This window comes from Schistocerca nitens, chromosome 3 (genome assembly GCF_023898315.1).
Source record: "Schistocerca nitens isolate TAMUIC-IGC-003100 chromosome 3, iqSchNite1.1, whole genome shotgun sequence".
Lineage (NCBI taxonomy): Eukaryota > Metazoa > Arthropoda > Insecta > Orthoptera > Acrididae > Schistocerca > Schistocerca nitens.
Window position 1 is genome coordinate 383143983 of NC_064616.1, and position 15208 is coordinate 383159190.

The following is a 15208-nucleotide window of genomic DNA, read 5'->3' on the forward strand; positions in this document are numbered from 1 at the left end:
ATATGTTTTATTATGAAAATAATATGAGGAAATAAGCAGAAATCATAACAACAACATTTAAAATACATTAAAAGTTAAATCATCAGGCAGTTTTCTTGTAGACTGAAGCAAAATAGAGAAAAGGAAAAACAAGCAGGTGAAAGGTAAGAAAGAGAAGGACCAGATATTTAATTCCTCTTCAAAGTCACAGATAAGATGGTAAATTTCTTATTAGTTAGTTTACTAACTACCTACATATGTCTACAAATAATGATCACCTTTTTTAACTACGTCTAATTTTTCATTATCTAGAACAGGGCACATCTATTTGGGCAATATGTTTGACACAACCTGCCAAACTTCCCGAAGGATTCACATCACACATGAACTGCTTCCATCTCTTTATTATGAACTAAATGCACAAGCTGGTGCAGTTGCACCATGTACCTTCCTCATTTGTGGAAACATTTCTTTGTGGTTTTTAATTTATGAACCAAAATTAGCACATTGCGGACAGGTCTCAAGTTTACTCATATTTCGTGTGTCATCTGTTATGTATGGATATTGAGATAACTTGGGTTTTCAACATGCTATCTGTAGATACCATCTGCTGGGATATGTTTTAACTACTTCATCTATTTAGATGTTTACACCAGCAGTCAATGTATCAAAACCAATTGTTGAATTTATTATTTGATTATTTAGCATACTGATAGTCTTTTGATATTTCAAAGTTCCTCCTGCTTTTAGAGATCGTCTTACTCAGGAAATGGAAGGAACTGAATGAATATTAAATACTTTTCAAGAGTTTTGGACAAAGATTATTCAGATGTTCCAAGTAAGAATGGAGATCCAGGCGACTGTGTGTGTGAATGTTTTAATGGTTTGGAGGACTATTCCAGTAACAGTTACATCATTACACCCATAAAAAAGTGGAGCATGGCAATGTTTTTCAAGTGATTCTGACAATAATGATGAAGGTGATTCTGTTCTTGTGAAAGATTTACTTTGTAAGAACGTTAACCCTTTCGAGACCATGCCCAATTACTACTCAGGCACTGGCTACACCAGTTTATAAGGGAGATTCGGGGGTGCTGACTCAAATGGGTTAAGATCATATAGACCCCACCAATTTCTTTAAGATCTTCTTGGACCCATCCCAATCTTTTTGCCTTTGGCATTGTGAAATATAGAATGTATTACATAAGCAAATGGCATTTTTTTTTTTTTTTTTTTTGCAAAACTACAGTTTGTTTTCTGTGTTAAATATTTTATAACAGGGTGCTGCACATAAAGGAACTTCACATTCTACACATCAAAGATATATTTCTTTGAAGGCCTCTTCTTGTGTGTACTCCACACCTCCATATCACTATTTTACTCATTGTCCTTGGTAAAGCACTACTATGAAAAGCAGCAGTACAAACAAAAATTTTGGAACTATCAGAGAACACAGCAGCTCAACTGATAAAGGTTATCATACAGTGGAGTAAGCAGCTGCCAGCTTCATAACATCAGGTGGACTGTAACTTGTCAATCCTACAAATTACAAGCCACTGAATTGTGAAGGTGGATATATCATATCACATCACAGATGGATGAGTCTGCCATGCCTACTTAAAGGTTTACATAAAGAGAGAACTTGCGGCAACAACTAATACATCCACTGCACCTGAAGGACTTGTTCCGCTGTCATCTACTGCCTTCATGCCAGTGGAGTTTACAGTCACTGAATATCAACTATTTGGTCACAGAACAGAGGTCCCAGCACTTGTAGTTATCTCAACAAATGCTTCCTAGGCTTCACTTGGGTAAGTAAAATTTGATATTCAAGATTGTAACTGCTGATAAATTGTGACTGTACCATTTGGATCCAGAGGCAAAGTGGCAATCATATTTCTAAAATTCCACAAATGATTGTTATCTAATGAAAGTCAAGAAAACAAAGAAATGTACACCAGATGGAGGAAGCTTTTTTCACTACATTGGTACACTGGAGTCTGATTTTCTAAGTTCTGCTAAAGAATAGAGGAGTCATGATCTGCAATGTGTCTTACACCACAATGACAGCTGCTCTCTTCATGTAGTCACCACAATTTAACCCTTTAACTGCTCTGGACATGTTAACATGCGGCCCTTTGTACCTGTCCCTGTGTGCTCTGAATGTGTTAGAGTACCAGATAGAAGGACTGGTGGCACGTGTAAACACGTTCAGAGCACACAGGGACAGGTACAAAGGGGTGAACGTTAACACGTCCAGAGCAGTTAAAGGGCTAAGGATATACTGGAGTAGTCACAAATACGCATCAGTACTCATCATATGGCATTATAGGGTAACTTAACTATGATTTTCTCTTCCTAAAAGTGTAAGAAACCATCTTGAGCATAATTGTGTGCCTCCAGAAGTGGATATGTGCAACTATGAACCATCTCTGAACAGCCATTCTAAATAGGTACATTCTGGACTTCACCAAGCAATAGGAGACACAACACACAGTAGTGAGTACAAGCTGAAGGAGAGCACTACATAAAAGATACGATAGGTGATCAAAAAAGATGTGATTTGCATAACTTTCTCAAAAACTTCAGTGTAATCTCTTTATTAACATGTACATTAGACCCATATAAAACACCAGCTTTTAACACCCAATTAATAAAAATAACAAAGCAAATCAAATTTATTCTGACACTACACTGCATGAACGTTTGTTTCATTTTATCTCTAAGTAGTTTAACCTACCTCTCCACGGGGTGAGGGTGCCCGTCGCGTCACTTTCTTTCTCGCAGTACTTGTTTGTTCAGCTGGTCCATTTTGAGCAGGTGTTTTCTGCTGTGTCCTGGCACTGTCAGAATTTGATGAAACTGAAGGTCTTCTAACTCTTCTTCCACTTCTAGTAACAACTTCAAGCTCTAATTCATCATCAGAAGATACGCTTACAATTTCTTCAACCTGTAATGTAAAATCACTTAAATAGTAACTTTATCTACAGACTTCAAGACTTTTATCTGACAAGAATGAAAGTAATTCTATAACAGATAATTGAATGTTGGAAGAGTACTATGTATCTACCATCACTGTAAATAGTACAATAGGTTATGATGAAACTACACTGAAGTATTACTAGACTACTACCGAAAAATAATGTCTTTTCCAAACAGATCCAGCATAAGGTCTGTTCAACCACAAAAATGTGCAAAACTCTTAAATGGAGTACAGTTTAGAGCATTAATGTTTCGATACATAGCACTATAAATATATAAAAACATAATTTATCAAACATTTACTTAACACCTATAAAGGAGAAGGCAAAATTTTCTTTAGGAAAGTACAAGATAAAAGAACAGATGTTCTATGGTTGTCATTAAAAAATCAAAGAACTAATGAGATAAATCTCCGACACTTTGGAGAGAAAGGCAGGAACAATAAGAATAAGTACAGTCAGCATAATCAACATAACGAATTCATCCATTTATCTGCCATGAAAATGTTGTTTTGCTGGTGAAGTGTCAATGAATTATATACAGAATTCTTAATATAAATAGCATAATTCCTTAATTTCAATTAATCACCCAATTCATGTTTCTATGAACATTACACGTTTTTAGCTCTTTTTTCCCCCACACTGCCAAGATATTAACAATGAAGGATTTTGCCTAAAGGCATCGTACAAATTTTGTACCACAGGAAAGGATACTCAGCAAAAAGACTACAGAAATGTTACAGAAACTAGAAAACAACATCCTTGTGCTTATTGCATTATACACAGGTCACACAGCACTATCAGTCAGTCTACTGCAGATGTCTGAGTAAGTTTTAAAAAAATACCAGTGTCTTCCAGTGGCAAGAGTATCACAAATTAACGAAGAAAAATTATCTAAAATAATTCTGAGCTGCTGTAACATATGGAGTTTTTACTTAACTTTATAATTTGACTGCTTGATGCATTCTTTAAACTTCCGAACATATAATGATCTCCAGTTTTTTACCCAAATTCACCCTGCCTGCTTCCTGTTACAGCCAATCAAATTGCCCCATGTAACAAAGACAATTTTTTGTTGTATGTATAACTTCCCATTTCGTTTTCATAAAGTTAGTCAATAGAAAATTCAGGATCAAATATGTTCTTGAGGATAAATGACTAATCATCAGAAAAGACATTCACCAGCAGACAGGCACAGAGTGCACACGATAAATTGCTTAGCATACGGAAAAATGGGTGGGGGGGGGGGGAGGGGGAGGGAGAGGGGGAGGAGGAGGATGATGGACTGGTGGGTGGTAGGTGGGGGTGAACACATGCACCTGAACTTTGAAGGAGGACTCTGAAAGTTAATCAATCTGCCATTTGTGTATGGCTGTCTGTTGTACAGCACCTTTTTTCATCAATAAATAATATTCTATTCTCGGCACACAGCAATATACATCCTTAATTACTGTATTTTTCTCTTTCATATTCATTTATCTTCCTCTACACCTACATTTATACTCCGCAAGCCACCCAATGGTGTATGGCGGAGGGCAGTTTCCGTGCCACTGTCATTACCTCCCTTTCCTGTTCCAGTTGCGTATGGTTCGCGGGAAGAACGACTGCTGGAAAGCCTCCGTGCACGCTCAAATCTCTCTAATTTTACATTCGTGATCTCCTTGGGAGGTATAAGTAGGGGGAAGCAATATATTCGATACCTCACCCAGAAACGCACCCTCTCGAAACCTGGACAGCAAGCTACACCGTGATGCAGAGCGCCTCTCTTGCAGAGTCTGCCACTCGAGTTTGCTAAACATCTCCGTAACGCTATCACGGTTACCAAATAACCCTGTGACGTAACGCGCCGCTCTTCTTTGGATCTTCTCTATCTCCTCCGTCAACCCGATCTGGTACGGATCCCACACTGCTGAGCAATAGTCAAGTATAGGTCGAACGAGTGTTTTGTAAGCCACCTCCTTTGTTGATGGACTACATTTTCTAAGGACTCTCCCAATCAATCTCAACCTAGTACCCGCCTTACCAACAATTAATTTTATATGATCATTCCACTTCAAATCGTTCCGCACGCATACTCCCAGATATTTTACAGATGTAACTGCTAGCAGTGTTTGTTCCGCTATCATATAATCATACAATAAAGGATCCTTCTTTCTATGTATTCGCAATACATTACATTTGTCTATGCCAAGGGTCAGCTGCCACACACTGCACCAAGTGCCTATCCGCTGCAGATCTTCCTGCATTTCACTGCAATTTTCTAATGCTGCAACTTCTCTGTATACTACAGCATCATCCGCGAAAAGCCACATGGAACTTCTGACACTATCTACTAGGTCATTTATATATATTGTGAAAAGCAATGGTCCCATAACACTCCCCTGTGGCATGCCAGAGGTTACTTTAACGTCTGTAGACGTCTCTCCATTGAGAACAACATGCTGTGTTCTGTTTGCTAAAAACTCTTCAATCCAGCCACACAGCTGGTCTGATATTCCGTAGGCTCTTACTTTGTTTATCAGGCGACAGTGCGGAACTGTATCGAACGATTTCTGGAAGTCAAAGAAAATGGCATCTACCTGGGAGCCTGTATCTAATATTTTCTGGGTCTCATGAACAAATAAAGCGAGTTGGGTCTCACACGATCGCTGTTTCCGGAATCCATGTTGATTCCTACAGAGTAGACTCTGGGTTTCCAGAAATGACATGATACGCGAGCAAAAAAACATGTTCTAAAATTCTACAACAGGTCAATGTCACAGATATAGGCCTATGGTTTTGTGCATCTGCTCGACGACCCTTCTTGAAAACTGGAACTACCTGTGCTCTTTTCCAATCATTTGGAACCTTCCGTTCATCTAGAGACTTGCGGTACACGACTGTTAGAAGGGGGGCAAGTTCTTTCGCGTACTCCGTGTTGAATCGAATTGGTATCCCATCAGGTCCAGTGTACTTTCGGCTGTTGAGTGATTTCAGTTGCTTTTCCTTGGACACTTATTTTGATGTCAGCCATTTTTTCGTTCGGTCGAGGATTTAGAGAAGGAACTGGAGTGTGGTCTTCCTCTGTGAAACAGCTTTGGAAAAAGGTGTTTAGTATTTCAGCTTTACGCGTGTCATCCTCTGTTTCAATGCCATTATCATCCCGGAGTGTCTGGATATGCTGTTTCGAGCCACTTACTGATTTAACGTAAGACCAGAACTTCCTAGGATTTTCTGTAAAGTCGGTACATAGAATTTTACTTTCGAATTCACTGAACACTTCACCTGTAGCCCTCCTTACACTAACTTTGACATCGTTTAGCTTCTGTTTGTCTGAGAGGTTTTGGCTGCGTTTAAATTTGCAGTGAAGCTCTCTTTGCTTTCACAGTAGTTTCCTAACTTTGTTGTTGAACCACGGTGCGTTTTTTCCATCCCTCAAAGTTTTACTCGGCACGTACCTGTCTAAAACGCAATTTACGATTGCCTTGAACTTTTTCCATAAACACTCAACATTGTCAGTGCCAGAACAGAAATTTTCATTTTGATCTGTTAGGTAGTCTTAAATCTGCCTCCTATTACTCTTGCTAAAGAGATAAACCTTCCTCCCATTTTTTACATTCCTATTTACTTCCATATTCAGGGATGCTCAACAGCCTTATGATCACTGCTTCCCTGTTCTGCGCTTACAGAGTCGAAAAGTTCGGGTCTGTTTGTTATCAGTAGGTCCAAGATGTTATCTCCACAAGTCGGTTCTCTGTTTAATTGCTCGAGGTAATTTTCGGATAGTGCACTCAGTATAATGTCACTCTATGCTCTGTCCCTACCACCCGTCCTAAACATCTGAGTGTCCCAATCTGTATCTGGTAAATTGAAATCTCCACCTAAGACTATAACATGCTGAAGAAATTTATGTGAAATGTATTCCAGATTTTCTCTCAGTTGTTCTGCCACTAATGCTGCTGAGTCGGGGGGTCGATAAAAGAAGTCAATTATTAACCTAGTTCGGTTGTTGAGTATAACCTCCACCCATAATAATTTACAGGAACTATCCACTTCTATTTCACTACAGGATAAACACGCCACCACTGGTTGCATGCAATCTATCCTTTCTAAACACTGTCTGTGCCTTTGTAAAAATTTCGGCAGAATTTATCTCTGGCTTCAGCCAGCTTTCCGTACCTATAACGATTTCAGCTTCAGTGCTTTCTATCAGCACTTGAAGTTCCGGTACTTTACCAAACGCAGCTTTGACAGTTTACAATTACAATATCGATTGCTGCTTGGTCCCCGCATGTCCTGACTTTGCTTCGCACCCTTTGAGGCTGTTTCCCTTTCTGTACTTGCCCGAGGCCATCTAACCTAAAAAACCGCCCAGTCCACGCCACACAACACCTGCTACCCATGTAGCCGCCTGCTGTGTGTAGTGGACTGCTGACCTATCCAGCGGAACCCGAAACCCCACCACCCTATGGCACAAGTCGAGGAATCTGCAGCCCACACAGTCGCAGAACTGTCTCAGCCTCTGATTCAGACCCTCCGCTCAGCTCTGTACCAAAGGTCCGCAGTCAGTCCTGTCAACGATGCTGCAGATGGTGAGCTGTTCCATCACACTTTTTTCAATTGTCCTTCGAAGATCTCTCAACTTTAGAAAGATTCATGTATTTAAGGTGCTGATATCTATATTACTGATTAGTGGGGACCTGAAAAATTCCCATTTGCAATAAATGTGAATTCTGCTTCAAAATGCAAAATTATCTTTTAATTGTTATTTCATATTGAGTTGTAACCAGTTGATACATTTTACCAAAGATAGAAGTATAAAAAAATATTCCAATTTTTTGGTTACTGGTACAGCACATCATCTGGCAAAACCAATGTGGAAAGATAATGTGCATAAGAACATGTCAGCAAAATATAAAGTGCACAAATGCAATGACATTATCAGTGCACTCAATACTCTGCCACCAAGTCAACAGAGGACAGTTGAAAGGTTTGTATAAGATAGATTCCGCGTAATGCAACTCAGGACTTGTTCATGGAACCTAGCAGCAAATTTGTCTGTTAACTGAAGCTCAGGAGTTAGAATAAGATGTAAACTTTTACGGGACAGATTTAGGCTGCAGGTGTTTTGAACTGTGGTTGTGTCAAATACAAGTAGAGACCTCATTCACAACAATGCTAATTCCCACAAGCAATTGTGCGGTAGCTGTTATCAAATGCTTTGTGTTGTGGGTTGCTCATTGTTTTCTTTTATTATTTTGAAATGAATGTAGTTACTAATTCTGCTCCACTACAGAATTTAATTATGATCCTCAGAACACCACAATGGATTGGTGATCCCTACAATCGTGTGTCAGTTCTGTTTTCACAGAAATGCAGAACACTGGTGCAGGACTGGCAGCCCTCCTTGAAGGAGGTGGGGCTTGTTCCCCGTACTACTACTCTCAAATCTGCCGATCACAATTCTAGTTTGTTTATGCTTGGGCGAACTGCCTGTTTATTGTGTCCACCACTTTGTACTATAGCAACTGGAAAATACAAGCACTATCAATGTATATTCACCAAGCCACAAGTCTTGCCTAACATGTGAATAGTTTTTTCCTGTTTTAGGTCTACACAAGTACCTGTTGTCAAGTATTGGTGGCATGGCTATGAATGTCCATGAAAGGCCACAACCAATTTGATCAAACTGGGCAGGAAAAGAAAAATAATGGAAGAAACATCTTAAACCAGAGAAGCACCCTGTTCACTGATGGGAAAATACTGCTGCTTCCAATCATCTGTTAAAAGCTTAAATACATCTAAAAGAAGAAAACAAGCAAAGATCAGATCAGAAAAAAATGTTGAAGTTATTGCAGAATTAAACATTCCAGTGAAAAAGCTTCCCAATTTCCATTTAATTAGTAAGAGCCATTTTCAAAGTACTCATACTTCACACAGTGTGACAACCTTTTAAATTTGAATAAAAAAAAAATAAAAAATAAATAAATAAAAATTGCGAATTTCATCAAAAATAAACCCAAATTTAATATGTGAATTTTTCCAAAAAATACAAACATGTAGAACAGAGAAGTATGATTTTATATGGGTATAACAGGTGGCACACCATGGCTTTGCTGAAGGAACTGCCCTGGCATTTGCCTGAAATAATTTAGGAAAAAAACAAAAAACAAAATCAGGATGGCTGGACAGAGCAAACTTCATCCCCATGAATGAGTTCAGTGTCCAACAATTGCACCACCTCCTACAGTTAGTCCTTAATGTACAATGTTCTTTGATTTAGAAACAATCTGAATTAAGATAACTTGTACTGCACTACCCCTGAATCACAGACATGATGCTATGGCCATGTACTCACTCCAGTCTGTTCAGAATCTGACTCCAGGTCCATAAACATGGAACTGCTTTTTTCACTAGCTGAGAAAATTTTCTAAAATAATTCAGTGATGTCATTACTGACTTCCTCTCAGCATTCTAATGACAAGGCATTTTGATCTCACAAGGGGACCTTACGGTCTATGAAATCCAGTTCCGAATGAGACATCACAGGTTAAATATACACCTGAAGTGTATCTACCGTTAAAAGTTGTGAAGTGTACTAGCCAGAATATCCTGAAAGAAAGAACTCAAAAGTTTTAAGTGGAGCTCATATACTGGTCAGTTTACATATTTATGGCTGCATCTGTAACACACTCGCATGGCCTACATCCAAGTAATTTTTTATATTTCTTTAAAAATAGTTTTAAAAATTGTAACTTTTAAATCAAGTTAAAGACATATAATATTATCAATTAAATCATAAAGAATTTTGCTTTACACTGAGATGACAAAAGTCACAGGATACCTCCTAATATTGTGTCGATAAATGTTCGGTGGGATTCATGTCGAGTGATCTGAGTGGCCAAATCATTTGGTCAAATTGCCCACAATGTTTTGCAAAACCAATCACGAACAATTGTAGCCCGGTGAAGTGACATCACTGTCTGGGAACATTAAGTTAATGAATGGCTGCTAATGTTCTGCAAGTAGCCGAACATAACCATTTCTAGTGAATAGTTGGACCAGAGGACCCAGTCTATTCCATGTAAACAAAGCCCACAGCATAATGGAGCCACTCCAGCTGGCACAGTGACTTGTTGACATTTAGGATTCATGGCTTTGTGGGTTGGTGCCACACTCGAACCCTACTGTCAACTCTTACCAACTGAAACCATGACTCATCTGACCAGCCCACAGTTTTCCAGTCATCTAGGGTCCAAACGATATGGTCACAAGCCCAGGAGAGGTGCTGCTGGTGATGTGCTGTTAATAAAGGCACTCACGTCGGTTGTCTGTTGCCCTAGCCTATTAAGGCCAAATTTCACCACACTGTCCTAACGAGTATGTTCATCGTATGCTCACATTGATTTCTGTGGTTATTTCATGTAGTGTTGCTTGTCTTTTAGAACTGACAACCCTACGTAAATGCCACTGCCCTTGGCCGTTAAGTGAATGTTATCAGCCACTACTGTCTCCATGGTGACAGGTGATACCTAAAATTTGGTATTCTTGGCACTCTCTTGACACTCTGGATCTCAGAATATTGAATTCTCTAATTATTTCAGAACTGGAATGTCCCATGCATCTAGCTCCAACTACCATTCCGCATTCGAAGTGTGTTAAGTCCTGTCATGTGGTCATAATCACATTGGAAACCTTTTCACATGAATCACCTGAGTACAAATCACAGCTCCATCAATGCACTGCCCTTTTATGCCTTGTATAAGTGATACTATCGCCATCTGTATGTGTGCATACTGCTTTCCCACGACTTTTGTCACCTCAGTGTATTTATGAAATTACGGTTACAGTTAATTAATGTAACATGTGAATTACTACTAATGTTTTATTTTTAAGAAGTTGAATGCTTTCAAATGCATTTAATTGGAGGTAAATTTATGCTTTAATTACTGTTGTCATTAAATAGGGTGTATACGCGGACAAGGAAAAAAAATTCCCAGATTTCCCGGTTAAAAATACACTTTCTCCTGGGTCGAAACATAGTTTTTCCCTGTTAATTGACAGTATATTTTCTCTCGAAGCTGTATAACTTATCAATCCTTTGAATGGTTATGGTTCTATACATGGGCGTAGAATTTCCCGGCGCTTTAGAAAACGAAACTCAGGGGAAAAAACAACTTTTGGAAAGATGTTTGATGTGCAGTGCAGTAACATGTACACCGCATATTTTCGTATTACGAAAGTATAAATTCGAATTCCACCAAACACCGCATGTTACTTTTACGAAAATGTAAATTGGAATTCCACCAAACACCGCATGTTACTTTCCAAAGCATTGAAATGCGTATTTGTAAGCCAATCGTAGCTCATGTCACGGGATCTCGCCAGCTGATGACAGTGGATATTCAGAGCTTCGGACATGTTGTGTAGTCAGCCAATAGCGACATCACTGTTAAGTAGCGCAAACACACGAACAGGAAAAGTTAATGGTTTAAAATAATATATATAATGTTGCTACAAGAAAAACAAAGCTTTCACATATAATATTGGTCTCTTAAGGCCAATACGCTGTAAGAGAAGCTAAGCTTTCACATATAATATTGGTCTCTTAAGGCCAATACGCTGTAAGAGAAGCTAAGCTTTCACATATAATGTTGGTCTTTTATGCACATATTACATTTTAAGATATATCACACAAATGTGCCAGTAAATTTTTTAATAACGACATAAAAGTGTGATATTCTTGGCTATAAATTCTTCTAAATGGCTCATCGTCAAAGAGCTGATTTTTAAATGAGTCCCAGATTCCCAGTGAAGTAGGAAACGACCTGATATTAAGCTTTTCAATGTGGTTTCGGGATGTAAATTTCCTTGAGTACCAGTACTTCGTTATCTCATGTCTGGTTCTTTGTTATGGCATAATGCCATACGTGCTAGAAGATGAAAACGTACACTGAAATGCACCGAACAGTTGAAACTAGCCAATAGTTTGAAATTAAACCCTTTGTTTCAAATATATTAACTGCCTCAGCAAAAAAGATTAATAAAAGAAAATGTCTTCAGCAAATCAATAAAAATAACTTCATTGTTCTGCATGGCAATTAATGTTTGACTGTCAGAAAGGTGGAAATAAAATAAAATCTGAAACTAATACTGGCATCCCTTGAGTGTTTGAGATAGGACATCAAAAATTTTACAAAATTCTAATTTTCGAAAATATGTTCATTTTGTAGCGCACATCTTTCTGGAGAGTCTGATTCATAAAACATACGTGTCCGAGGAATTGTAAGACATGTTATTTGATCTTAAATGTGCCAAAGTGCAGCGCCACACCTCTTCACACAGCATTCTTCTATCGCACGTCACTGTGTTTCGGTCTGTGGAATTGAAACGTGTATATTTTGTACTGGATGCCATAAAACTATATTCAGGACAGTGGAAATTAAAATGTCCTATGGTGCCTCTCCTGCTTCCAGTCGGCTGGTCTTACATCCTGCCCTCTTTAAAAAAAATCTCTTCAGAAAATTTGCACTCTTTATTCCCTATTAGCTAACAACTTGCTGCTTTGTGTGACATAAAATTAAGTATAGGATACATAAAACCAGTAAAGAGAAGAGACAAGCAAGACAGTACACATTTCTTCAATCCTTAGCTTCTAGAATTTTTTTTCTCTCTAATCTTGCTACAGCTTTACATGGCGTGCCTTCCTTTCTGAGAAAGGATCTGTTACCTCATCAAAGTTCGTCAAACGTTTTGCTACATGCAAAATCGAAATGTAGTTGTCTAATACTGAAAAAGCTGTAATTACAAATAGGCCCAAGATAGGTGTGGTTTCTCGACCCGATTAACTGTATTCTGTTACTGTCTGTGAGATAAAACAAAATAGGCCTTTATAATACTGCAGCAATTGTAACACACGCCAAATAAACGAGACTCTTTTGGCAGACATGGTCATTTTTGTAACACGGCAGAATATAATTCACAAAGTACCAATATCAAATGCCTATTAGGCCTACTACAAGCAAAAAGCTTTACATTATGAAATAGTTTTACACTTCATTCATACGCTACAGTTTCTCAAGCATGAGATCGAAAAGTAGTAGTGTGAAAGTTTTATATAAATCTGGAATAGTCATATTCTTCCATAATTTAAGTGATGTCACCGTTTCTTCTCCTGCCTCGTTCTAACAAACAATGTTGTCATCACTAATTCTATATTTATTCCTGCAAATGTCAAAGCTTATTCGCCGGTTAACTTCACTAACTCTACCAGAATCACCAGTTTAGTAATCCCGCGATTATTCTCCAGTTAGGCATTGTTACGTGTTTGTACAACGCGTTTTCCACGCTACTTCCAGAATAGACCTTAAAGCGGCTGCTAGCCGGAGACTTTGCAACTGGCCCTTGCTAGTATAGCGATCTGGCCAAAAATTTTCTGTCAAAACTTCATTTTCTTGACTACACTGAGAAGATAATACGTAATATTTCTTACCTGTTATTCCTGTTAGTCGTTTATTCACACTCTGGTAGTCTGAATCTATGGATTTTGCTGGTAATCATAACAACGCTCATCATTCACAAACCTAATCAACCACATAATCAGACAGTGGTTGGCTTTCTTTCGTTCGGCTCTACTCTGCTCAGCTCGTATAACCCCTTTTGTCTGCAGGTAAGTTTATTTCTAGATGTGATGAGGATTCCACTGACAGACACATCATGTACACTATGCACACATTCACAAATCAACTTATGATTCATTCAGAAAACAACTTAGAATGTATTCAACAATGTTCAAAAACCGACAGGGACACATTTCAAAGTCATACAAATAATTGATAGAACAACGTGCGCTGGATGCTAAGCGCTTTGTGGAACAAGGTTTTTTCCTCAAGAATATAAATTGCTCCCCCCCCCCCCCCCCCCAACTCCTAGATCCAGGGCTGCTGTGCAATCTGGCAGCTTGGGTGCACCAGTAAAATTTTTCCCGGTAGCACCTAGCTGCCCCCCCCCCCTTTTTTTTTTTGGTGTGACTACTTACACAGCCAACAGCCACGTTTCTGTAGCCAGAAGCGGAAGAAGATACTACTCAACTGTGCATACGCATGATCCCACTCTTAACTGCTAAAACAAATCTAATGTTAACAGTTGTGATGTCATGCTCATCGAAGGCAATTTGTTGTTACGAAGCATTGCATAGTCTTCCTAAAGCCTTTGACACATTTAGCTGTTGGCAGACGCTTGTATGAGCACTGTGTTTTGTTGTTGTATATGGCGCATTTTCTTTGCAATTTAAGTTGTATTTTAGTTTTTTCTCTCGTTCATGTTTTATTGTTGCAATATTATTCTGCAGTAGCAGGATACAGTAATGTCCTTTGTTAGAGTATTGGTTCTTAACATTCAAAATTACAAAAATTTAACTGACAACAAAACCAATGAAAAATTCCCGGTTTTCTTCCAGATGAAAAAATTACCGGGTTTTTCCCGGATCTCCCGGGTCGTAGACACCCTGTTAAAATGTTGCTACAAATTTGGTTATTACAAATTTGACGATATTATAAGCTGTGGAGAGATTAAAAATATTTGTTGCAAACATAGCTCCTCAGATGAATATGAACCAAAAGAACAAAAAAGAAGCATAGTAGACCCTCTTCCTTTGGATTACAAAATTGAAGTTGTTAATATCACAAAGGCTTAACCCATGTGGAAACAAAAAAAAGAAGGGCTGCAGCCAGTTAAAAAAGAAGGAATGTTCATTCCAATGGGGAGAATAAATAAAAAAAAAGGATGCAATCAATTTAATAATTACACAACAACCAATTCCTGGCCATACGATTGTTTTGTTACAGACTGACAGAATTATCAAGTGACTATTTAGAATTTACACCAGTGGGCTTTAGCAGCAGCACAGCAGTTTAAATATTTAGAATTTAAAGCTTGTGGCAGCTACTTTCATAAACCAAAAAGCAAGCATGGCATTCGTCAATGAAAAGTGACAAAATTTGTTTAAACAAACAGAAGAGAAAGGAAAGGAAACACTGATGCCCGAAGAAACCTTGGCTTCTGTAGGCACTTCTTGAATCTACACTTTTAAATTGATACTGAATTTCAACAAAGATTTTTTTATCAACACTGACCACACAGGTAGATTATTGTAGAATATTTACAAATTCATTTTTCTCCCTATATTTATAACTCTTTGACAAAATACTTCAATTTTGGTTGTTTTCTCTTTCCAGGATGTCAGCGTCAGTTGGTGTACTACAGGACTC

General features: G+C 38.3%; 1 protein-coding gene across 2 annotated transcripts in view; it reads right to left on the reverse strand.

Annotated features, from left to right (window-relative positions):
* LOC126248321 (serine/arginine repetitive matrix protein 2-like) overlaps positions 1–15208 on the reverse strand; it is a 255691-nt gene that overhangs the window by 187907 nt on the left and 52576 nt on the right. For both annotated transcript variants that reach the window (XR_007545460.1, XM_049949210.1), the window contains one exon: positions 2720–2929. Coding sequence is in view for 1 of the 2 variants with exons in the window: in XM_049949210.1 (XP_049805167.1) it covers positions 2720–2929 (210 nt within the window). In the remaining variant the exon portion in view is untranslated. The remainder of the gene's footprint in view (positions 1–2719; positions 2930–15208) is intronic.